Genomic DNA, 27400 nt, shown 5'->3' on the forward strand with positions numbered 1-27400 from the left:
AATAAAAATAAATAAAAAAAAGAAAATCCCACAGTTCTTTTGTTCACAAGAAATATCAAATACATCTATCAAACACCTGAAGGACAAACAGGCTTATCAGGATTTTTTTTACAGTCATGGTTTAACAAAGGATGAGGATCAGGAAGGCGAGAGACTGGGTGCTCTCCATGGTGCTGAACTCTGAAATAGCGTTAATGACTCAGTGATTTTTGACAGACACTTTAGTGTACAGGAACGGCACACACAAATGAAAAAAAATCGTAGTCATTGACTTTAGGACACTTGTAATTTCAAGAGTTAATTCTTTCATATTACATGGTGCAACTTACTACACCTCTTTTGCCAATGATGTGTCAATTATTGCAACAGATCTTTCAAGTAATCATTTTACAAGTAAAAACAAAAGGAAAGTTAAAATAAATGAATCATATGCTCAAAATTCCTGAGTGTGTTGGGTGACATTAATGTCCCTGAGATATGTCCATGATTATATTACTGTTTATTAATGTTTACTATTCATAATTTATGCTTTTGTTAGTGGCATGCTCAATTATGTCATGTGTGTACCTGTATGCATATGTGTGCAGATCTATGTGTGTGTGTGTGCTTCTGTCTGTGTGTGTTGCCTCAATGGATCCTCCTCTTTGCTCTTTTTAAGCCATAGTCACAGCTCTGGATTAGGATTATTCACATGGACACTTGGTGTTCCACCTTCAACTGCCCCATGAGTCAGTATAGAACTAGGAAACTCCCCATAAGCCATGGTTTCAACCAAGGCACTTATAAATGCCCACTATTAGTCACGTGGGAAACAGAGGAATATATATTGCACTCAGAACACTATGTCTCTATTGCCAGATAAATAAACCCAGGCAAATGATATATTGCAGGTAAATCAATAGCCACCTCTTCATAGTCAACAGACAGTATGAACAAAATCCTCAGCTGTATGTGAAAAATCCTATTATCCCTTGCTAAGTCAATGATTCTTAAGCAAAGTACAAGTAATTCCTATAAGGAAGCAGTTGTTTCACCTAAATGTTCACTGTCTGGAAAAAAATTACAGCCAGACTCTTGATGCTTCAGGATAAACAACCTTAGATATATGAGGAGAGGCAGAGCCATACTGTGAACCTGCCCCAAATTTCAAAGAACATAAGACTATATAGAGCTCCTGGTAATTCTCTCATCATATCCTGACATCAGCTCTTCCTGCAGTTCAACAAGTCATTATCATGAGTGCTGTTTACACACATGATATGGACAGTCATTTAAGTACTTAGCTAATACAAACTGGAAGTATTTTATCAAGACTAGTGTCTAAAACTGCAGTTGTTTAAACATCTGTATTATGCATTTCACCAGGAAGCAGTAATTTCTCTATTGAAATAAACCCACCAAAAAAATAAAAATAAATAAAAACTATTCCCAATCAAAACAGAAAATGTGGTTAGAAGCATTCTTGAGTGGAACCAACCAAAAGCTTTATTCTAGAGGCACTAAGGCACATCAGACTTGGAAGAGACTTTGGAATTGTCTTGTTCCAAATTTTTCATCTGAACATTACTTTTAGTTTTCAGTATTCTTGTCCAAAATAAAAATCACAGAAGTGGAATTCCAAAGGTAACTCTGAAGAGTACGTGCCTTCTGGAAGGTTCATAATCCATGTTATCATAATAAAGTCTCAGTGAAGAAACCCTGCTCTCAAGGGCTGGAGGGGTAGCTTAGTGGTGGATGCTTACCTAGTGTGTACTTTCACACACAAAAAGGTTCAATTTTATTTAAAACTGTGTTTCTAGAAGTTGGGATTTTTTCCTTCATACTTGATACACACACACACACACACACACACACACACACGGAACTTTTATACATGGACAAGGGCCTCTAAACATTTGCCTTTCTCAAATGTTTTTTCACAAGATAGCAATCTGACTTAGCACACTATCTGAGTGAAATTCTCCTAATTTTCACGTACACCTATATTTTTCTCTTGGGACTATTTTGAAGTCAGGCAATATTTTAATTTTAAAGGAATATGACACTTAAAGCTTCTCCAGTTAACAAGGAAATAATTAGGCTCACTAAAGAGTGACTGGTTAAGCACATGGCAGAACTGGTTGAGTTCTAGACTCTCCCATCAGCAGCATGACACGGGAGTCGTTGTAGGACGATAGTGTGCTACAACTCACATCAGCAAGTCATGTTTATAGTTATCACTAATAATAGAAGAACATGATTTTCAAAGCATATTTAAGCAATGTGGTAACTCTTAACAGCAACAAGGAACAACTGGTTATAGAAACTAGTTTAAAAAGTTTGGTGTGACTTTTCCAAGAAAATGAATTGATTTTCCTACATGTCTTTATATTTGCTACATATTTTATTTCATTTTAGGAAAAATAAAACACACGTGCACACACACACAAACCCTCTGAGGTTTGAGATTTATTTTTGATGGTATCAAGCCAAAATCTACGGGCATTTGCAAGGCACAGTCATTAGTTTATCTTTAAGTAAATATTTTGATTGTCATACAGCTCATTGCAAACAAGGCTCTTTTCCAAGTGCGCACTCCCGATGCACCCAAGGCTTGCACATCACCCATGTAATAATCTGTGCTCATGCTCCAACGCAAGATCATCCCAAGGAAGTTGAAGAGCATGGCAGGAAAAGCGTGTTTTGTGGGCTTTTCAGTTTTTAAAGGACTCCCGAGCATAGTGCCTGAGTTTCCTCTCTGTTCTGTGGTCTCTGCACTCTATTACCATAAAGCTCAGGAAATGAGCGATTGCACACCACCGTCCCTCGTAACAGCTATTACAGAAAATCACACACTCACAAAATAGCATTAATTGTCAGAATTAGCAGCCATTTAAAAGGCAGCTGTTCTTTCACTCTTAAATAGGATCCAAATTTCAAATTCTCCCTGTGTCTTGGCTGCTCCATCTATGCCTCTTACACACGTAGGCACATGCATGCACACACAATGAATCCTTAGGCAAACAATTTTTTTAATGATCCATATTTTTAAAAAAAAAAGAAACACAGAGAAAATCCTGTTTATTAAGCACCGTTTTTTTTTTTCACCCCAGCACTTGCCATCATTGCTACAATCGGCTGGAAAGCTTCCAGACTAAGCAGCCGTAGTTTCCAAAGCTGCAGGTGGAAAGGCTCTGTTTTGTGTGGGCTGGGGGTGGGGTGGGAGCGCAGTATCTCTTTAAGAGTCAACAGTAAATTAACTTGCCCCTAAGAGTGAAATAATTAGCAGTTAGTAGCTTATTAAAAGGATGGCAAAGGCCAAGCTGCCATCTGGGATCTCCGGTTCCTTGTGATTGTTATTATGTCAAGACGTGCCAGTTGCATTAGCTTTCATGTCACCGTGCCTGCCCTTACTTTACATGTAAATTTTTTGTGAAAGACAACACTTTTAAAATCAGATGTCCATCAGAAAGCATTATTAGTCTGCTTTTTTTTTTTATAGAGCGTGTGTTCTTTTACTCCTCTGATATTCTACTCACTACTAAATGCCTTGGGTGGAGGGAGGAAGGAAAAGCCAATGATATCAATTAGGTATGGTCTTTGTGCAAAGGGAAACCTGAGCTTCAACAAAAACAAAGCCAAGCTGCGGCATAAAAGCACAACACGATTGCCTCTGTTTACACACAGGGGAAATCACAAGGGTCCTGTCTCTCACAGTGCATCCTTCTCAATGAAGCTAAAGCCAGTGAGGACCTGCAATTGTTAGACAAGCGTACTCAGTTCTGAAGATGGAATAAACATGTATAATAAAAACAAACAACAGAATATCATGACATAAACCCATGGAGTGACAGACACAACATATATCCTAGTGTGGACAGTGTGTTGGCAACAGTGTGTGCATATGTGTGTGTGTGTATACACACATAAATATGTATTTATTTGTGCATATATGTGTATTATGCATGTATCATTTGAAACTTTAAACTGTATACTTAAAAGCATGCATTTGATATACTTTATAATGCATATGCTATGCCCCAATGAAGATAAACAACACATAAATTAAAAATATCCTGTGTGTATACACACAAAGCATATTCGCTTTTCTGAGTCTGAGAATTTAAAGAGTGGAGAAGTTGAATAACTAAGGGATTACCTAACAGTTTCCTTTAGAAATAAAAAAAGCCTAATATTAAAATTCATCATAAGTAAAAACTAGACTATGCTTAAGTCATTTTAATTCACAAAAGGCAGTTGAAAGCTGCTTTTGGCCTCCCACCGACTCTCGCCATCAAGGGTCAGAGAGTTTGGAGCATGTTTATTCCCTCAGCCCTAAATACCCTGCACCTGGCAGGTCATTGGCTCTCCAAAGATACTTATTGAAGACTACAGGTCATTGGGATTCCATGAATATTTATTGGGGACTAAATACCTTGATTTTCTAATGTTGGAGAGACTCTACTAAATTCAGATATACATATATATATATATATATATCATCACTGGAATGTATTATTTTTCAGTACACCTACAAATGGAAGCTATATAGGGAAACATATTACACATCATAAACCTATCAATGAGTTTCTGGACAAACTGTACCTATGCTCAGAATCACAGACATTGTTATCTTGCTCACCTGAAAAAGGGATCGTGATAGATACAAGCTTAAACCCATCAATAAACGTATCATGATGGTACTCTTACACATATTTATCTAACAGGAAATTCCTTTGAGTTCTTTAAACACAAATATATCATAAAGATAATACACTGTGATTCAACACATCTATTACCTTCAGGTACTTTCAAAGCCAAGTTCCAATAGGTATACATATAGACCTGCTATTAAAAGCTATCTATCCCTTCAGATCGGACAACTTGACTTGTTAAGCAAAGGCCATGCAAATGGAAAATCCATAAAATAATTTCTTCTATGTATTGCCAACTGGAATTAGCTAAGATAGTCCACTGGCATACTGTATGTTTTATTAGTAAAGCTATTGCTCACACTTATAGCCTTTAAACGGTCTAAAAGAAAACAACTATGTAAAAAATGTTTTCAATGTCCAGTGCAAATTTCTGAACAAGGAGAGAAAATAGTAAGCCATTCTTCATATTTTAAAGCACCATTTCGAAGTCATCATTTCTGAAACACAGAATTACTAAAATCAAGCAATTTACCTTTTAAATTTCAAAGACATACATTTTTACTCCAAAGGTTTTCAGAACATTAGAAGAAGGAAACATGGAAAGTAGGCTTTAAAAAAAAAAAAGCAATTTTATTCATTGTCAAGAGGACAAATCAGTGGCTGAGAAACAGATGAGATAAGAGATGGAAATGCAATATTGCCTCTATTTTATTATAATTAGATATTTATAGAGCACAGATGAGTTTATTTTCATAATTAGTAGCTGGCATTGCTTTTACTAATTTGCATAAATAGTTGGCTATCAAGACAGTAACTTATTTGCAGGGCTCTTGAATTCTAGCATGGACAACAGGGAGCTCAACTCCTCAAATCAGCTCCTTTAATGTTATTACCAGCAAAATACAGTCTATAGGAAATAATCTTCAAGTCCACATAGCTTGATTATCTCCTTCCAATTTTGCCAGTGTTTATTAATTCAGCATTAGAAGGCCAATGATCAAATCTATATGGGAAAAACACACATTAAATAAATCAAAAATAGCCTCTAACATCTAAAGACCTAGAATAGATATTTGGCTCTACTAGTCCAACAAAAACAGTTCTGTAGGGGAAAAAGAGAAAGAAATTGAGTATCCATGACAACCCTTATGATATACATCTCATCAGTCCTTGGCAGTTATCAAAAATGATAACTACTTCTTTTCCTGCTCATTCTCAACAGTCTCCACAACCCTCCTACACACGCCTACACCATTCCACAAAACAAACTTCACAGAACACAAGGATCAAACTCTCTGATGGTATCAAAAGGAGTATGAAGGACTTCCCAAATTGACTGCTATGGGCAAAAAGAAAACTTAGTATGCCAACTGTTAGCATCAAACAGGTATTCTTGGAGAAGTAGTTTACCCATATCTTCCTTCTCTAGCTCTAGCCATAGGTCAAAACTTGTGGTTCATCAATTGACTCATTTGGCAAGTGCTATGTATGTTCTCTATGTATTCACATTCATCTATAGGGAAAGAATGAAGTTAGGAATTGACCATGTCTTATAAAACACACTTCCAGTCTATCTTGAAGCTCTGGTGATCCAGAACGCACATCTTGCTTGGTAGCAATCATTTGGTGCAGAGAAGGGTCTCCTAACTTTGATAGGATATGGATACTCTAGTTTGCCAGTTTCTACCACCACCACCTAGCACTTCCTTCTTCTTCCTAGGTCTAGTCTTTATGATAGCTATGACATCTCTGTTGGCATCTGGGTTGGCAACTCCTTCTCCAAATTCAATTTCAAAGGAAAGTATTTGATCACTTGCCTCAGCATAGACTGCCTCCAAACAGACAAAAGAAAGAGGAATGGTCCAAACACACTCTTAATTCTTAAGCAGAAGCCATGGAAATAATGTCTAAAAGCTAGAAAATACTGAAAGAAGAACTTCTCTGGTCAGTCACTGCTGGATAAAACCTCACTTGCCTTTGGTCATATGGTGTGGGAAGTCCTACATATGTGTTGCTTTTATTGGTTAATGAATAAAGAAGCTGCCTTGGCCTATGATAGGATAGAGTAAAGCTAGGTGGGAAAAACTAAACTGAATGCTGGGAGAAGAAGGTAGAGTCAGGATAAGCCATGTAGCCCCATCAGAGACAGCTGCTAGATAGAACCTTGCCAGTAAGCCACAGCCATGTGGCAATAAACAGATTAACAGAAATGGGTTAAATTAAGATGTAAGAGCTAGCCAATAAGAAGCTAGGGCTAATAAGCCAACCAGTAATTTAATTAATACAGTTTCTGTGTGATTATTTCAGGTCTGGAAAGCCAGGAATGAATTAGCAGCCTCTGCCTACAGTCAAATGCTGTCCAGTGGCCTCCTAAGAGTAGAGTTACATCTGAACTCCTGATCAGTTCTATAGATTTTGACATCACAGGGCTTATTACTGTTCAGTCATTGAGCTTTTAAAGAATGACATGATCTGAGACATATCTAGTTTTTTTCTGACAAACAGTTAAAATTAATTCAAAATTTTCCTCACTTTTGGCCTAGTATATCTGTAACCATTTCCCTCTGATACACAGGACCAAGAGAAGACCCAGTAAAGGGGGGTATTGCAGACAGAATGCCTGGTCTCACCCCATGACTCTGGTACATCTTTGTTTAGTGGGTGCAGTAATAAGGATAGCAGTAAGGGGTGTGGTGCAAGTGTTTGAAGAAGAATGACTCCACTAATGATGTCACAACTGAAAAATCAAATCCTGCCTATTTCTGTACCATATCTAAACCCAATTTTTTTATTTAGTTAAGTATTACTCGATTCTCTTGGCACCCATCATGTACAGCTTTGAACCAAAATCTGAGCTCATGCAATATGGCTGACAATAGTGGTCAGAACACAGCCACCTATACTTTTCTGGGAGATGTGATGACTGAAACATGACTACACCCTATGCATCATGTAAAAATAGTGTAGGCACTTTATAACAGAAGCATGAAGTTTGGCATACTCAGGAGACTGAACCTTGGGATATTAAGAGGGAAAGGAGCATTCTGGAAAGAGGGAAGATCTCAAAGAAAAACTCTCAGGAAGTGAAAAGCAATGTGAATGGACACAAAGGGCACCAGAGGCTCTAGAAGGCTGTGGGCTGGCAGAGGTCACAGTGGGGCCAGGTTATATGTAAAACCTGAGACAGAAAACATCTTGACAATCACTCAATGAGAGCTCACCAAATGAGAAAGCTTTTGAGCTGATGAGCTACATGAGAAGGTTTCGTTTTAATTTTTGCTTTATTTTCACTTTTGGAGAAATGATTGACAGCAAGATAAGAAGGATTAGAGACTTTGAATCCTTTCCTCATGCAGCACATTATACTAAGCACATCTGGACATTAACCAATGAAAATATTTGTCCTTTCTGTATTTGCAATCTATAGAGAAGAGTGGTCCAATTTCCACTAAGTTGAATACAAGTTGTGAGAGAGATGCATGGAGGGAGAGCTCAAGCCTGCATGTTGAGGACAAGTAAAACAGGACTTGTAAGTGTGAGTCTGGTGGGCAGAGGATGGGGAGAAGGGGATGTTAAGAGAAAAGCAAAGTAAGCAGGCTTGCAAGGGAAGCTGGTGGCGGGTTTGACTGAAGCAGTAATTCTGCATCAAAGCTCCAAGGAAAAGGTTAAATTAGAAAAACAGGGCCCATTGGAGACAGCTGTAAAAGTGAGGGGGCGAACCCTGTACCCCAGGTGGTAGAGGACAGAGTTTCTACAGTTTCCCATCAGTGGGCTGCCAGGAAGGGAAAAGGAACAGGGACACAGCCTAGGAAAGGATGACAACCTAATAATCTCCAGATGCAGACAGATGCAGAAACCATTCTGGAGCCAGTCACAGAATGCGCTCTCCACTCTTGTCCCCACCTTCGGAGGGGAGGCGTCAGGAGGACGTTAGGAAGAAGTTCCTAGTGGGTGGTGAGGAAGATAGGGCGTTGGAACAGGAAACTGGTTTGTAGACAAATGACACTAAGCTTTGGACATACTGAGGGGATATTCTGAGGTGACATTTATACGGATACATGTTACAGCAAATGTAAGGTGTCAGGCTGGAACTTAAGACCGAGCACCATCTGAGAGGCAGCCTGGAAGCGAGCACATGGAGATCACACGTGGATCTCAGCCAGGGCACATGGAGATCACACGTGGATCTCAGCCAGGGCACATGGAGATCACACGTGGATCTCAGCCAGGGCACATGGAGATCACACATGGATCTCAGCCAGGGCATATAGATCACTCACTGGTCAGGAATTTTGGACTTGATCCTCATTTAGAAGTTACCTAACATCTCTCTGAGCCTAGTTATCAGTATCATTAAACACAGACACTGCCACCACAGACCTCAGAGGTGAATAGTGGATATTAAGTATGACCAGGCCCATAAAGTACAGAGCACAGTGGCTAGTACACCAGAGTTTAACTGGCAGTGAGGGTGAACAACAGTGATGCACAAAAAGAAAGATTCTACGTGCAGAAGCCCACAGACATCCCAAACACCAATTTTAAGGGAGAGATAAAGAGACAAGAGGATGGAGGGAATAAGAGAAGAGAGAAAGGGTACACCCATATCCAATAGGCCAAGTCATAGGCAGAGGGGTGATTTCGCCTATAAAGAGGTCTCTGGTCACTGGCCTCTTCCTTTGTCCACCAATTCTTATCCAAAAGTGTCAATCCAGCAATGGAGTGATGGTTCAGGGTGGCAGGATTCTGAGAATGAGCCCACCCAGACTTAGTATTAAAGGAGCAGGAAACCATCCAAGCTCACAGTGGAAAGGGCCCAAACACTCCCAAGGCAGTGTACAGAAAACACAAAATGGAAATGAGAGGTGATAATTCCACCGCCCGGCCCTCCGCTGAACATTGTGAATAACTCATCAGTCCCATCTTTTGGCCCTATCTCCACAGTCGAATTTACTCTCCATACTTGTGCCATTTGGCAACTTCTGAGGAAAACAGCAGTGCACTGCCCCGCCAAGACAGGGGAGCATTATCCAGGAGGGAGAACTAGATGGATACACATATTCCTAATTTATCAATTAGCTTCTCCTTCACTTAGGCACCACTAATGCAATTTGAGCCAATGAACCAGGTCCTTTGAGCTTGGGAGTGGATGGGCGAGTTGAGCCACCCAAAAGTGTGAAGGCACGGTGAAGTATAAGAAACCCACCAACTCGTCCCCTCTCCTCCCTGAGCACCTGTCAAAGGGCTGGCTTTGTGCACCAGCATCCGCCACCACCTCTTTCTCCTCTTCCTCATCTCAATGTAATGTGCTTTTACTTTTATAATTTTCCCATGTTTGCCTGCTTCAAACTTTCCTAGTCTATCATCCCAGTCTTAATATTCCATCCCCCCCACAAATACAAAAATTACAGCATTGAAGTAAAAAAAAAAAGCAAAAAAGAAACACTCCAAAAATCTACAGTTAGTAAAATCAGGCAATTCTTCAATCATCTCTCCTTACTCTTTCATGATTGCCCAGGTGTTGATGATACCCCAAATTCAGTTTTGCATAAAACCCAGCAATTATGAGACACCTTTCTCCATCTCCCCTGTGCCTAAAACACACATCACAGGGAGGATCTTAGAGCACCTTGCAATGAAGTAAGAAACATGTCTATACAGAATGTCTACTTCCAGAGAGCCTGTTCCTGCTGGACACCACATGGCATCATGCATAAGGTCCAAGAAGGCTTTATGGGGAGGCAGAACCGTCCCCAACACTGAACACGGGGTTCATTGAAGGACAATGATCACAATGGCTTTTTAAAAATTTTCTTTTACATGCCGTTAAAAGCAGTAACTTTTAATATGCCCTATACGTTCATCAGAACCAACAGTTCCCCTCACATACATAGGTAATTCAGAATGCACATTGACAGGTTGATAGAATGATAAATAAAGTGGTCTATACCTTTACTTCTACCTACAGAAAGGAAGCAGAAGGTCCCGTTAAGGAGAGGAAGCATGGTGTCCACCATGGAGGCGCAAGAGAGCGAGAGAGAAAGAGAGTGGACATCAGCACACTGCAGGCACAACGACAGGTAATACACATGGCAGATCTCAGGACAGACAGCACAGAAGTTGCCCCACATCATCCTCAGGAGGCAGCACAAAGCGAATGCATGATGGGAGGCTTAAGGAACAAATGTCGGAGTCAGCCAAGCTGCATCCATCGGCTCCATGTTTAAGCTTCATCTCACTTGTTTCTTCTCAGTTATAGCCTTAGAAACATGGCAAAGTCTGCATGCAAGAGCACTACACAGCCACATGGATGTGAAATTGCACACATATAACCAATCTTAAAGAGCGTGATTAGGGAAAGTCTTTGAGAATCTCATTTCCCAACATTCACATGAGACACAAGGACCAAGATGTGGCACACAACTCTAGGGGATGCACACATAAATATCACATGTATTGGTGGACACCAAATATTAATTCTGTAGATTCAGTGGGAACCAGGCAGAAGCCCCTACCTCCCATGTGCAGGGATTAAGAGAAGGCAGGGGGTCCTGGTGGGGAGAAGAGTGGTGGGTTTTAAGGCGGTCATTGAAGGGATAAGAATGGATGAGGGAAAAATGGAAAAGAACAAGAGGACATGGAATGAAGTCAAAGAGATTTCTTAAGTCAAATTAAGCCTCCAATAGCACTTAAACCCTTAGTGGCACCATCACCCAGAAGAAGTCTGCATCTTTTCCTGAAGCTTATTCAAAGAAGGAATTCACAGCATCTGTGTTTGCATGGTTCTTTTATTTTCCCTTGAAAGGATACTAGCTAGAGCATGGTTGGACTTGAATACTACACAATGGCACATGTGGGGTTAGAGTAAGGTGCGTGCTACAAAGTCTCCAAACACTGCTCGTACCAACCTTGGAATCTAACCTTCCTATGGTGCATTAGTGTGCCTGAAATAAGTTAGGTTAAGATCAAGGGAGTCCCTCCATATCAGTCCATCTGCCCACCCTGTGATACTAGCTATATGATGTGTGCAGCACTTGGAAGCACTTGAAATGCTGGGAGACTCTGCAAAAAGAAAGCAGGAGCACAGCACTGGAGAACACAGGAGGAGTTCCTATCATAAGGACTCTGACGACCTGATATACGGTGTCACTTGTCATTGAGTGCAGACCGTTAAATTCCAGCAATTCAAGGAACTCTGTCTTTCTTCAACGGGAAGGCTTTTCTCTCTCAAATTATCCAAATACTAGGTCCATATCAAGCCCATCCTCTACGCATACTTACCTCCCAACACTTGGCATTGCATCCCCTCACTGAGCTACAAGAACAGGTAGACTTCATTCTAGCTCCTTACCTAACCTGAACCTCCCCTTCAGATATATATTGATATCTGTTCTCTACAAAACCAACACTGTCTTGAAATTTATGGAGCCCACACCTTGGCTCATGCTAAGGAACACACTTACATTAGAAAAGCAGTCTTAGTAATTCAGGATGCTCTCAACTGCCTAGCTCCAGCTGCTAAACAGTGTCTTTCAGTCCCGAGTGGTTACTTGACCGATGGCATCTCTCTTACGACCACACCATCCGATAGGTCAATTTGAGAGAGTAGAGGAAGGGAAATGACTGTGTGCTCTCCAAAGACCGAGAAAAAAAATGGTATGTGGAACTCCTCCACATCTTTCTTTTCTTGATCCTCCCAAAGGAACATTGAGTCTGATGTGTGTTTTGAAAAGAAACAGATAAGAAAAATTAAAGAATAGTCTTTTGGTGACAGGGCAAGGCAGGTAGACCCATCTTGCAATCGCCCAAGGCTTGGAAGAAACACAATAGTAGCGATTGAACAGCGAAGCAAAAGACAATTTTAAGTGGGCTTGGTTCTCAGATCCTGATTTGGACTGATAATGTGGAAAATTTTTACTGAGGAGAAAAAGGCTTCATTCACAACCCACCCCATGCCTAGCTGAGCTGAATTTCCTGCATATTTGAATATTTTAGGTTGCAGATGCTGAATTTACAGATCTTTATATGCAGTTTTCTTCAGGGTGTATAATGAATTAGAATCCTACCATGAGGACATTAGCATGTTTTTTGGTGAATCCTTTTATTCTTTTATATAGAATTTAAAACAGAAAAAAAAAGACCCCCAAGGGCTTCTTTTGACCAGGAAGGGTGGAATGTCATCAAGATGGCAGTGGAATGGGGGGGGGGGTCATGCAGCAAATCTTTACCCAGTGTAAAGTTCAGGGAGAAACCCTGCTCCTTGCTCCCAAGCTGGGTCCCAGCCTGGGACCAACGAGGAGCAGGAGGAAGTTACCCGCCTGGTTGCTCTGAAATTAGCTTCTTTCACCCCCATTACCAACGTGTCATGCCTTGTTTCATGCTTCCCTCTTAGAGGCAGCCTAGCAGGGCCAGTGCCCTGCCTCGCCCAGAGGACAAATGGAGAGGCTGGGAGTAGGAGGTGGAGCATCATGGTGCATCAGGAAAGGTGTTCCTCAGCAGCAGAGTGGCCCCTGCTCCCAGTCTGGCCCACAGCAGGAGGCACAGGCAACAAATGGCCTTCTATGGAGGAGGCTCGCAATGACCAGGCAGAGGCACAGAGGCAAGCAGTTCAGGCATCTGCAGGACCACAGCACCTACCTTGTTCACTCATCATAAGGTGGGAAAGGCCTGAGCGGGAGAGAGAGAAAGAGAAAGAGGGAGAGAAAAGATGGTTAAAATTCCAAATGCAAAGCAACATTCTCATTATTGTTGCACAGAACAAGGTGTAGCAAGGACACATGCACACACACACACACACACACAGTAGCATGCAACACACCCCAAACACCAGCCCCCACACTATGGGAGTAGGTTGGCCCTCTCCCTTCTAAAGAACAGGTTTCCATTTGCTGAATAACACCAAGGACTTCCTTTTTATTGTTATTCTTAGCAATCCATAGGATTTGTGAGGGATCTATTAAGATTAGGTATCTGAGAAAGAGACTCAAAAGTATTGGTTTAACGGTTTCTTTCTTTAAAATTACTTGCATCAGTAATACATGTTCACTGTAGAAACTGGGGAAAACTCCAAGAATAAAAAAAGAAGAAAAGAATGAGTTAAAAGCTCACTATCTAGAGGGTGACATCCATTTTTTCCTATGCATTATATTGTTCTCTACATAAATTGGATGATACTGAGCACATCAACACACTTTCTACTTGCAAGGGTTGCTCAGATCACCTAGAAACATTTTCGCTTTAACCAGTGATAACCACACTCTGTCTTCTACCTCTTCAGCTGTACTAGAAAGTCTCTCATGTTTCACAAGAAAAACCTAGCCCTGAACTGAATGGGCTAAAGAAGGCATACAAAATCCCAGTACACACCTAACAGGACCTCTGGAGAGTTCTTACAGGGGGCAAATTCAGTTCTTTGGGGTTTCTCAGGACAAGGGAGCATGAGCTCTGGTAAGTCTACTAATAGAAAAGGTTTCCAACTGCACAGTAGCCAACCACACCGGCTGTTTGCCCTTGCGCTGCTTCTATTACCACAAAAAAATATCTCACAAAACCCAGATCACTCCCCCCGAGAGCCTCTACTCAAAGCAGAACTCAGGGATATAGAGGATTAATAAAGGACAAAAAACCCTCTAAAGTATGGAAATCTCTAAATGTTTTTTGGAGATTACTAGAGATTTAGAAAAGTAATCAGAGGCTAAATGTAGGTCAAGAAACTGACTTTTAAAAGATCAGTGATATATTAAATACATAGCTACGCGTGCCATAAATGTCATGGAGTCTATTTTTTGAAACAAATTTCATTAAACTATAATCATATTTTTAAAGCTCAGGTTCTGGCACTCGGGGCAGTAGGACCGGGATTAACACTCAGGGAAGAATGAAATCACAACAAAGCAGGCAAGGCTCACAATTTGCTTTGTTCACAAAAACTTTTTTGATTTTTTTCTTTTTTTTTTTCCTCTTTTCTTTTTTTGGTCTTCTATGAGCCAGAGGAATAGAAGGAAGAGAGGAGAAGACTTTAGAGGACAGAAACAGCCTTTCCTGCATAGCTGATTCTTGGAAGCCAGGTCCTAGGGACCAGCATCAAGGTCAAGAGCACAGATGAGAAAGGATGTGGGACAGGGGCTGAAGTCTGTGGAAATGAGGGTGACGGGAACACAACATCCAGAGGGTTTTGTCATCTTTGAGAAATAAGAGTAAAGATCAGAAAAGATATTTCAGAATAAAATAGGGTGCTTGAAGAGGTTTTTTTTTTGGGGGGGGGGAGCAACTGTTATACACATGAGACTGAAGGTGTTTATAGCTTCACCAAAAGCAGGAAGGTTATGGGAGATTCCACCTGATCCAAAAATGTATGTAAAATTTTCCAAATGAAGAGTAAATGGGCCACTTGGTAGTAAACCCACCAGTGGGGTTCCAGCTAATGTACTTTCCAAAGCAGATAAAGAGTGAAGATTCAGGGCCCTACCCCAAGCAAGCTAAATTAGAATCCTGGGGTGAGATAGGGATTGGGGGTGCTGGGACAAGATCTGAAATTTAAATCAGTTGCTCACAAGATTCCCATGCTCACAGAAATTTGAAATTTATATGGTGGCATATAAATCAAATTTTAGTAAATTAAATTGCATGATAAATGTAGCTAGAGGAATTGGGTGTTTAATGGAACCCCACACTGGATCTTCTAGTGAAGGGAAGAATCCTTTTAAAATGCAAATAACCTACCCCTTGTGTTTCTTAAATTTCAGATATGTACTTGTCAGGTTTTATTAGGCTACCTACATAGTTATAGCATTATCATCTAAGTAAAATGTTCATCTTCTTCCTCTTCAAAAAAAAAAGCTCAAGTCATGTATGAAGTCAGGAATGCAGTTATGGAATCCTAATGTCAAACTTTGGTATTGAAGAGATAAAGCAAAACAGACAAAAAAAAAAAAAAAAAAAAAAAAAAACAGGAAACAGGTTGAAAGAAGAGAGGAAACCAAACTATGATTATTTTTTTATTTTACTTTCTGTGAGGAGGATTTTACTTTATTCTCAAGAGATGCACATTAGTATATCTTCTTATACAAACCTATCCTCAAAACTTACAGAATTAAGTAGCCAATAATTCCAAAGTACCCTGTTCTATTCTAGAATTCTTTGTTTTTCTTTCTCTCTCAAAATACTATTTGCAATTTAAAATCTCAGCAATAATTCAAGAAAAGAAAGAGTCATGAGTTAAAGGAGGGGGCATAGGAAGGGTTGGAGAGAACGGAGGAAGGAAAGAAATGATGTAATTATATCTTAATTTTAAAAATAGCAAATAAAAAAATTTTGGCTCCTTCAACTGCTCATGAAAGTACCAACAGCCAACAGACCAAGCTATTCAAATATTACTATCTGCAAGGACTGGGATGAGGGGTGGGGATACAGGTGAGGGAAACACAGCATCCTTGGCCTCCAGGAATTCTCGCAGGGCAGGGGTCTGTGTGTTATCTTCACAGGTGCACACAGATGGTTTGGTACTGGTCCGTGGCTGTGTAGAAGAGGACATTTAATAAGTGGCTCCAAAGCCAGATTAAAAGTTCATCTCTGCTACTTTATACCTTGTAACTTTAAGAAAAGAGAGGAATGTTTCTGGACTTTGATTTTTTTTCCTATCTAGAAAATACAGATAATAATGATTACTTCATACATTGCCTTGAGTTTTAAATATACTTATAGAAGTCTATGCCAGTGATTCTCAATCTTCCTAATGTTTCTACCCTTTAAGACAGTTCCTCCTGTTGTGGTGATTCAAACCATAAAATTATTTCATTGCTATTTCATAACTGCATTTTTTAATTATTGATTTTATTGAGCTCTACATTTTTCTCTGCTTCCCTCACTGCCTCTCCCCTCCCCTTCAACCTTCTCCCATGCTCCCAATTTACTCAGGAGATCTTGTCTTTTTCTCCTTCCCATGTAGATTAGCTCCATATACGTCTCTCTTATGGTCCTCTTAATTGTCTTGATGTCTTGATTATCTGGGATTGTGATTTGTAGGCTTATTTTCTTTGTTTTATGTTTAAAAATCACTTATGAGTGAGTACATACGATAACTGACTGGATCTTGGTTACATCACTCAAAATGATGTTTTCTAGCTCCATCCATTTGCTTGTAAAATTCAAGGTGCCGTTATTTTTTCTGCTGTGTAATACTCCATTGTGTAAATGTACCACATTTTCCTTATCCATTCTTCGGTAGGGGGCATTTAGGCTGTTTCCATATTCTGGCTATGACAAATAATGCTGCTATGAACATAGTTGAGCACATGTCTTTGTGGCATGATTGAGCATCCTTTGAATATATACCCAAAAGTGGTATTATTGGGTCTTGAGGAAAGTTGTTTCCTGATTTTCTGAGAAATCGCCACACTGACATCCAAAGGGGCTGTACCAGCTTGCACTCCCATCAGCAATGCAAGAGAGTTCCCTTTACCCCATCACCTCTCCAGCATAAGTTGTCTTTCTTTCTTTCTTTCTTTCTTTCTTTTTTTTTTTTTTTTTTTTTTTAATTTTCAAGACAGGGTTTCTCTGTAGCTTTGGAGCCTGTCCTGGAACTAGCTCTTGTAGACCAGGCTGACCTCGAACTCACAGAGATCCGCCTGCCTCTGCCTTCCGAGTGCTGGAATTAAAGGAGTGCGCCACCACTGCCCGGCTATAAGTTGTCATCAGTGTTTTTTTTTGTTTGTTTTGTTTTTTTAATCTTGGCCATTCTTACAGGTATAAGATGAGTTGTTTTGATTTGCATTTCTCTGATGACTAAGGATGTTGAGCATTTTCTTAAGTGTCTTTCAGCCATTTTATATTCCTTTGTTGAGAGTTCTCTGTTTAAGTCTGTACTCCATTTTTTATTGGATTATTTATTCTTTTGATGACCAATTTCTTGAGTTCTTTGTATATTTTGGAGATCAGACCTCTGTCTGATGTGGGGTTGGTGAAGATCTTTTCCCATTCTGTAGGCTGTCATTTTGTCTTGTTGACCATGTTCTTTACTTTACAGAAGCTTTTCACTTTCAGAAGGTCCAATTTATTAATTGTTTCTCTCAGTGTCTGTGCTACTGGGGTTACATTTAGGAAGTGGTCTCCTGTGCCAATGCGTTCAAGGGTACTTCCCACTTTCTCTTCTGTGAGGTTCAGTGTGGCCGGCTTTATGTTGAGGTCTTTGATCCATTTGGACTTGAGTTTTGTGCATGGTCATAGATATTGATCTATTTTCATTCTTCTACATGTTGATATCCAGTTATGCCAGCCCCATTTCATAACTGCCATTTTGATGCTATCATGAATCATAATGTAAATATCTGATATACAGGATATTTGATATGTAACTCCCAGCGAGGTTGTGACTCACAGGTTGAGAACCACAAGCCTATGCCTACATAGGATATGAACTATGAAACTATATGAACACACAGAGAAACATTTATCTATTTAGTATCTGACACTCAGTATATATTTGACAGTTGAATGAAAAATGAATAGATGGTATCTAATAGATAAGTATCAAATTATGAATCCATGCAATAATGAGTAGAGACTGATGCTGCATATTCAGAGAAAGTTCCTGCAAGGCCAGGAGATTTTAAATACACCTTCAAAAAGGACTTAAGGACCGAGGGTATGGTTCATTTTTACCTCAGTCTTGTAAGCACAAAGACCTGAGTTGGAGCTTAAGAACCCACATAAAGCTGGGCGGTGGTGGCGCATGCCTTTAATCCAAGCACTCAGGAGGCAGAGGCAAGTGGATCTCTGTGAGTTCGAGGCCAGCCTGGTCTACAAGAGCTAGTTCTGGGACCGGCACCAAAGCTACAGAGAAACCCTGTCTCGACCCACCCCCCAAAAAAAGAACCCACATAAAATTGCCAGACATGCTGACTCATACTCATAGTACCAGCACAGGGGAAGCAGAGACAGGGGGATTCCTGAAGCTCACTAGCCAGTCAGTCTAGCCTAATCTGTCAGCTCCAGGCCAATGACAGACAATATCTTAAAGGAAATAGATAGTTGAAGTTTTCCCTGCAAGCACACATAGTCATACATACACATGCAGTAAAAATGGTTTAAGATTTGGAGAAAGTGTTAGCATTATGGGTAGAACCATGACCTCCCAAGACCACCCTGTTCTCCTTTCCAGAAAGAAAGGCATTTCTGGGTACATGATAAGCATGTAATAATATAGTATATGGAAAAATATAATTAGCTTATATAAAAAAATAGGTGATTCTAATAATCTAAACATGGAAGTCATAAGTTTCAAGACTAAAGAAAATTAACTTGATCTTACAGCTGATTGGAGACACTGGGGGTTCATGGGCAGGCAAATGACCTGGAGAAAGCAATGTTGAGGAAGATTACTATTGCAGTAACAGGGATGAAACAAATTAAGAGAATAAGACAAAAGAAGAAAGATCAGTCAGTGGCGAAGGACCAAGTGATTATCAAATAGCAGAGACAGAAAGGGAGAAAGAGGATTTAGCAGACTTTGATGATGAATAAGATGCTGTGAGGAGAGGCAGATGAGTGATGGGGAAATGAAAAAGCAATAGAAGAACCAAAGAAAGTGAAATGAGGTGGGGAAAGATATTTAGAGTGGTGGGAGATAATGAGTTCTCTATTAGACATGATGAAGTTGAAGAGAAAGAGTTTTCAAGCAAAAATGTCCACTGGGCATTTAACACTATAATGAAATAATCTGAGAAGGGATCCAGTTGAATATAAGGACTTAAAACACTCTCTTCATGCCATAGGAGATAAGTAAGTGAAAGAAGCATGAAGGAAAGGGGCTATAGCTCTGTCTTAACCTGGTGAGGGTGGGAGGATGCGAAGGTAGTTTTCTATGTGCTCAACATTAAAATATTCTAATTATATATTTAAAAACAGAACTAGATGGCTTCCAACATAAATTACAGAAAAAAATGTTCAAAAAAATCTTAAATGAGAGGCACATAATTAGCAAGAAAGGAAGTAAAAGCCACACTGTATATAGGCTATATGTGTGGTTGATGTGGAATAGGTTAAAACAAAGATGGGCTTTCTGGTCAACCTCAGAGGAGAGTCAAAATGCACACTAACATCAGTTATCTGCATGACTATATCCAGCTTCAGAACTAACTTGCTGGCTTTGGCTGAAACATGATATTTATTCTGGATCTGACATTCCAAGGCTGTCATAAGGACACGGGTTGAGTCAAGAACTCATGGGAACAAAGGGGATTATAACTTTTAAAACAACCCTGTCTTACATTTTAGATGTGAACAGATACTAAATTACAACTCAAAACTCAGTTCAATAAAAACTCACATAAGGAGCAGGAGATAGGATTAAGTGACCCTTAGATAGGCAATACATTAAGAGTTGCTAACATAGGATTCTTAGGGAGCTACAGTACCTTTAAAATATTTACAATAATAATAGAAAAAATAATTAAAGTATCTTCAATCTGGACCCTGACAAATGCTACTCTAGCTGGATCTAGCAATATGCTAGACCCCAACAAGGTATCTGATACAAAATAACTCTCTCATAACTTGTTTTAAATGCTATTTATGTCTGTATATCTACGATATTCAGCTTCCCAGAGTATATACTGGAACAAAAGAAAGAAAAGATCACCAATGAGTAAGACATGTAAAGTTGAAATTGCCTTAGAACAGACTGTAAATCATATGTAAAGCATATGCAAAATATACATATGGTTGCCTAAACTATATGTTATACCCTTTGGGAAAACTCCTGTGGAGATAGCTGATTTTGCTACTAGGAAAAAATGGAAATAGCTGTCTAAGTCATTTGTAATCTAAGTCATTTGTAAGAAGCTGTGGTCATGATGAAGCCTGTCATGGGAATGACTAACACAGAGAACAGAAACTATTTATTGAAACAGGCAAGAGTTCAGAAACCAGACCAGAAGCTGAAGATCTCCATTATTTAAGTTAATGTTATCTCAAACCAGGATCAACCCATCTACATGAGATGATTTTCCATCCATCCTTTCTTCTTTCCTTCATCCTGGCTGGGTAGTTGGGAAAGTATTTCAAAAAAGACTAGAGGAAGAGAAAAATTCAGAAGGGAAAATCCAATATCTCTTTCAAGCCTTTAAATTCATTCACTTTCAGGATAACTTTTATCCAAGTGAAAAAATTCCCATTTATCATCTTTCTTTCTATACCAAATAAGCAAGATTGAACGTCACTAATTGCTGCAAGCATCAACATTACATTTTTGTAATTACCTAAAATCAGAAAGTAATGAAAACATTCACCTGTTTTTTGTTTTTTTTTTTTCAGAACTAAAGAGACAGTGAAGAAGGAAAGGTTGACAAAACGCAAAACTAACATGATCTAGTCTCTAGAGTGAGATGACTGGGAATTTGTGAGAATGGAATAAAAAAAGTCTCATGCTGAAATTTGCATTTTAAAGAGGGAAGTGTGTGTGTGTGTGTGTGTGTGTATGTGTGTGTGTGTATTTCATTCTTTCCCTTTTGTGTGTTTGTTGTAGGTATGCATGTGTGCACATCCGCATGTGGGGTCTGAGGCTGAAGTCAGGAAGCATCTTCAGCCATAGTTCTATCTTAAGCTTGTTCTGGGGATGCCCTGTCTGCACTTTCAGAGGCTGGAATTACAGTTGGGCCACAACATCCGCCAACATATATGGGGATTCTGGAGATCTCAACTCTGATCCTTAGGACTGAAGAGAAAGTGTAAGTAATAAGAGTAATTCAGCCCCAGCCCAGGGCTGACCCATGTTATGCTCAGTGGCTTAAATGAGAACTCATAACTTACCATCTGGATGTTGTGATGACCTACAGCTCAGATGAATAGCTAATTCACTGGCTAATAGAAGGGGGATCTAAAAGTATAGGAAGAGACAAGCAAGAAATTTAATTTTAAGGGCTAGGCTTGGTGGTGTACGCTCACAGGGAGCACACAGAACTCAGGGACCTGAGGAAAAAGGATCATAAATTTGAGGCTAGCTTAGGCTATATAGAGTCTCAAAAATATTAAGGAAAAATATAAATTCTGGCATTTAAGCACAAACCCATATCCCTAACACTCCAAAAACTAAAATTTTAAGTCTTCCCTCACCTCAGCACTGACCGTTAACAGGGTTTAGGGTCAAAGGATGGGGTCATACGTTAGGAAGGGAATGAGCCAGGTGAATAGAGGATAACCAGAATTATGAGGAGCCCAGAGTCATGGTAAACATAGAATGGCTGAAGGGACTTGCATGTTCACTCAGATATTAAAAAGCTGGATGAAGATATGTCAATATCATTACAATATGCTACTGTCAATCATGCTAAAAGTTGCACATGCAATATGAAGAGGCATCCAACATGAACAGAGAGTAGAATAAGGAGGCAGCTCTATGTGCAAGACGTGCAATAGAAGAAAATCCATGGGAGGCTGTAAGAGCTAGCTACCCACAACCCCTGTAACACAAAGATATGCGAACACAAAAAGATCAAGCAACATAGTGTGTGGAATCAGATGAACACATTAATATTTGGCTCATTCTAACCTATTATAAAATAATAATTTAGGTGGTTCAAACTACTGTTCTAAGAACAGTACCCACGACCACAATGGTAGTTGTCAAGAAAAGTCTACTACCACTCCAGCTGAGCTATATAAGCTTCCAGATGATTACCTAAGAGCAAACCTATGATAACACTTGAGAACTCTTATCTTTTCCTTAAGTGTGACAAAGGGCTATGGATCAGTTGAACACGTAGTGTAGTGATGGTGGTGGTAGTGGTGGTGATGGTGGTGGTGATGATGGTAGTGGCGGTAATGGTAGTGGTGGTGATGATAGTGGTGATGGTGATGGTAGTGGTGATGGTGGTAGTGGTGATGGTGGTGGTGATGATGGTAGTGGTGATGGTAGTGGTGATGGTGGTGGTGGTGATGGTGGTACTGGTAGTGGTGATGATGGTGGTGGTGATGATGGTAGTGTTGGTGGTGGTGATGGTAGTGGTGATGGTAGTGGTAGAGAAGGGATCCTGATACTGGCTCTTTAAGCAGGAGCCAGCTAGACTCTTGCCTCTGAGTTTTGTCTTTTTATGATGTCACTGTGTTTAATCCTCATCATCTAGCCTTTTGTAGGGTAATAGATGAATCAGATAATCATTGTTTGCCTCTTGACCATCCTTGTTCTGATAGCATGGTGGCTGGATGGAACAGAAAGTGTTGCTTCCGATCATCACTATGAGTCACTGACAGCATCAATACGGCATAATCACAGGGTCAAAGACCTTTAAAGCATTCTCCTGATCTATCCTTTCTGTTAGAGGCCAGAAGTAGCAAGATTTTCTCATGAATAAATGCCAGAGATAGCAAAGAGACAAAAGTAGTCATGCTTTTCTCGCTATGGGTTAAAGGATCAACAAGAATGACTTTTAGAAAAGACTCATCCCACAACAAAGTCCTTGATCTCCCTGTCACGAACTTCTCTGAAGTGGCTTCTCATTCATGAATAACACAAGACCAGAAAGATCAGTTGACACTCCCAATGAAAGAACTGCATCCAAACAGACCATGGTGTGCCAGATTTAACAGAATCAAAGGGTGGCCCCATGCTAAGAGAAATACCAACTGTGCAAGTCCAGGAAGTGGGGAGAAATGACTTCGCAGTGCACATAAAAATAGTAAAGGTTTTCACTGACTTCAAGTTCCATTTAACACTAAAGTTATCAAAAGGGAAAGCTAAAGGGTTTGCTGCTGCCCTGAATGGGTTGTAGAATCTAGAACAAGGGCAAGAGAGCAGTCTATCATGAATTGATCCCAATCATGCCCATAGTACTGTACGCTATGTGAGCATCCTTCTTCAGAATAGATATAGGAAAAAAAATGTCATTTTTCAAGGAACAATGACATAGATGAAAGAATAAAATCCCTTAGATGAGAATGGCCAAAGAAACTGGAGATGTTTTAGTACTTAGAAAAGAAACTCCTCAAAGACAAAAAGCCTTGACTTCAAACACTTGGAGGGTGATTAGATCTGTTCCATGGCTCTCCGAGGGCTGGAGGTCGCACAGGTGCGGAAAGCTGTAGCAACGAAGGATAAGAAAGAGCTCTCAAATATTCTGCCCTGCTGGAACAGAATGAAAAGATCAAGGGACCAATGAGCAGCTCATTGCCAAAGGGGTTCAAAGTTTGTCTGAATAAAATTTTACACAAAGGATTCAAAACTTTGCTTCAGAGTCTTGATGACCCATTGGGCCTCTTCCGCCCAAAACAAACTGATTCTAACAGCATTGTGTGGCAGGCAGTGGGCATACAGCACAGAGAAGTCTCTCCCCTCAAAAAAAAAATGAAACACTCCCTGTACTGTGGGAGCCCGTTGGGGCACAGGGGGAAGGGGGATGCAGGCTAATTGTGAGGATGGTACCTAAACCACCTGGTGTCCTAAATGTTATTGGGACACAAAGGGGCCTACTCTTCCTGTTCTCTTTCTTCCTCCCTCCTTCCTCCCACATCCTTGTGCAGAGATTAAAGCTTAAGGTGAAGCTCCGTAGCTGCCCCCGTTCAGATGACTTTCTTCCAAGCAATGGTTCTCTAACTTCAGCCATCTGAGCCTCACCTGGGAGAACCCTTTCTGTAATGAGACTGGCTCTCCTTTATTAACTCTCCAGGCCATTTTGGTGCTTGGCAAACCTCTGCTCTCTACAATCGAAAGTGTAATTGTAAGACCAGCTCTACCTCAAATTGTGAGGTATGGGGTAAGCTAACGTTTCTGTGCCTCTAAGTTCTCTACCTCTCACCTATGAAACATGTCCCCCACCCCGGGAACGCTGTGGCGATCGCAGGCAACAGTGCAAAAACAGCGCATGGCCCAGTTCAAAGTCCGAAGTAAGGGCTCAAACCCACATAGCGTCTGTCAGTTTAGAAGACTAATCTATTCAGGGCACCTCTCTGACCCCTCCCACATCTCTCCAGCATTTTGATTGACTAATAGATTTGAGATGAGTCTTACTATGTAGCTCAGGCTGGTCTTGAACTGGCAGTGTTCTTGCCCTGAATTATATGCGCTCGCCAGCCAGCCAGGCCCAACATCATTTGTCTACTCAGTTGGTAGCACTAGGGGACCCTTGCCCACTGCATCCTCAGATGCTTCCATTTGTGTGCACAGTCAGCAAAGCTGCTCCACACGGGCACTCACTGTCCTGGACTCTGGGCCACATTCCATCTCCCACCCCTCCTGAAGCCAACTGGCCAGCATAGCCTATGTCCTTAGCAGACCTCCATGGCTGGTCTAAGGCCTGATGGCGTCTCTGTGAACAGGCTGTGTGATTTAGCTAGCTGAGGTGGAGGTTCTCTAGCCTCATTCCTCCCGAGAATAGCTGTGCTGTGCTATTCTCATCAATGGTGTCCTGAGTAGCACAGATCTCTGCATGTGTTTTCCCATATACCACAGGAAGCTTGGGACTCACTGTCCTTTACTACTAAATGCTTCTGCTGCCTCTCATCATTGAAGTAACAAAGAAGCACCCCTACACGTATCCGATGAGCTCAGACCACGGGAGGCTCTAGGACATTTCTCTAACTCCCATCTTGCCCTGCAGAAATAAGTGAAATGTGGCTAAATTCATCATGCAGTGGTGTGGTTGCCTTTTTAATCGCCCTCCCTTTCCTCCTCTTTCACTTCCTTTGCCTCCCACCTTCCTCTTTCCTTTCCTCCCCTTTGACAGAGTCTTGATATACAGTATAGTCTGACATCAGACTCATGTAGGCCAGGCTCGCCTTGATCTCATCATCCTCCTGCCTCAACCTCCTTAGGACTAGGATTACAGGCATGTTCCACAATGGCTGGCATGGGTCTGCCTTTCTAAGGCAGTAAAGACGATGACTTTAAGTCTTTGGAGATAAAGCCTCAAGACTATCACTTTAAGGTAGCCAAAGAGAAAGAAAGTCTTGGAAATAGCACCTTATCCGTATATACTCATCACATAGAGCTATGGCAGCCAAGAGGGTCTTCCCGGGCCTGTACTGGGCAGCTGACTGGGAAGTAAGCAGGCCCAGCCAAGGGTTTCTTCCAATCTAATAACACACCACAGAGGTGGATTTCTCTGTAACCTGAATCTCCCACCAAGCTGGGCCTAGGAAGACCACTGCATAAAAATTAGTTCTGTCTTATGGCGACTCCTACTGAAAAGCTGACCTCCATAAAATCATGGGGAAAAACTATGGACCAAGTCCAGCACACTATTCATTCCATCAAGAAAGATTTGTGGTGCGTCTGCCATGCGCTGGCACCCTTCTAAGCTAAGAACACACAGTAATAAGCAGGAGTCAACTTTGTGGCGTGTATGCTTTGGCAGAATTCCCTTCAAGATGTCTCCATGACCTTATAAGAGACAAGACCTTATAATGTGTTCTGCCAACTTTTAATGCGTTACTGGTGGTTGCTTAACAAACTTGAGTCAGTTTGTTCATGGGATAATATACACCTAGTAAAAGAATCTACCTTCTGGGGGTGTCTAAAGAATTAAATAATGCATGCAAAATTTAGCATTTTGTTCGGTGTTTGGCTCAAAACACAAGATGAATAAATGTCAAGCGTTTTTTTTCTTTTATTTATTTTTTATTCTTTTTTAATTAAAATTTCCACCTGCTCCCCGTTTCCCATTTCCCTCCCCTCCTCCCAAATATTGCCCCCTCCCCCCACTCCCCTCCCCCTATCCCCACTCCTCTTCTCCTCCCCCCACACCGTGGTAATAGGAGAAAAATCAAGTGGGATTATTATTCAAAAGAATGGGAAAGAAAAGACAAAATACGGTTCTGGTTGTACTGAAAACATGGACCGTTAGTCTTGATGATAGGAAGACATTCTTTCGGTTCTCCAGTGTCTCAACCAAACGATCTGGTCATAAGCACTCACAATGGTCCGAGCCTGAGAGCACCTGTCTCAAATCCTTCACATTCAAGGAAAGAGACCTGTTAACCTGGAAGGCTACATTCTTAGCCAAGCATACACAACTCTTGGATAAAGCAGTAACTGTGCAGAGAGAACCTTAGATGTGAATTGAATCCTGGCACCTACTATATCTCTTTCTGACCTGGAGCAAAGGACCTAGTATCTTGGAGCCCAGGGTTCTTCATCTGTAACGTGGTAGGGACCTGAGACATGAGTCCCCTGTCCCCTTTTACTGTGATCTTATTATGTTTTATGGCTATACACAGAATCTAAAGACACCTCTAGACTAGAAGCATGAAGATCAAGACCCAAAAGAGAGGCGTGTAGCATGGGGTGGGGAAAGCTAGTATGTGTGGAAAGGATCTACAGGGGCATACCTCTGGACATTCAAGAGAGCAAGATAAAGGCAAAGAAGATGTTGTTTACTTGAGTTCAGGTTTTTTAGCCTTTGTAAATCTTCATCTACAAAACAGAAACTCTTATTGCAAAGATCAAATGAGACTTAGTATAGCAGTGGCTGCACATTGCTTACCATGTAACTGTGTTCTAAGACTACATGTGGAACTCTGTTTGTAAAGCTAAGCATCCTCATTATCCCCATTTTACAGACCAGAAAGTGGAGCCCACAAAGGGAAAGTAATGTGAACAGGGCAGATTGCTTTAGGAGAGTCAAGAGGTCAGTCCCAGCATCTAGCTCAAAATCTGGGCTTCATGTAACCCCGGGTGTCTGAGCCTTTCCTTAAAGAGACAGATGCTATTTTAGGTTTAATCACTTCAAGCTTTGTAGCTGACAAGCAGCCCAGATAGTATGAAGGGAGTGAGTATA

The 27400-nt window shown here is 40.7% G+C and overlaps 1 protein-coding gene across 33 annotated transcripts in view; it reads right to left on the reverse strand.

Annotated features, from left to right (window-relative positions):
* Nucleotides 1-27400, reverse strand: part of Nrxn3 (neurexin 3) — a 1560627-nt gene that overhangs the window by 1423921 nt on the left and 109306 nt on the right. For all 33 annotated transcript variants that reach the window (XR_009057835.1, XR_009057834.1, XM_057782568.1 and 30 more), the window contains exon 4: nt 13272-13301. Coding sequence is in view for 31 of the 33 variants with exons in the window: in XM_057782568.1 (XP_057638551.1) it covers nt 13272-13301 (30 nt within the window). In the remaining 2 variants the exon portion in view is untranslated. The remainder of the gene's footprint in view (nt 1-13271; nt 13302-27400) is intronic.

This window comes from Chionomys nivalis, chromosome 10 (genome assembly GCF_950005125.1).
Source record: "Chionomys nivalis chromosome 10, mChiNiv1.1, whole genome shotgun sequence".
In the NCBI taxonomy this organism is placed as follows: domain Eukaryota; kingdom Metazoa; phylum Chordata; class Mammalia; order Rodentia; family Cricetidae; genus Chionomys; species Chionomys nivalis.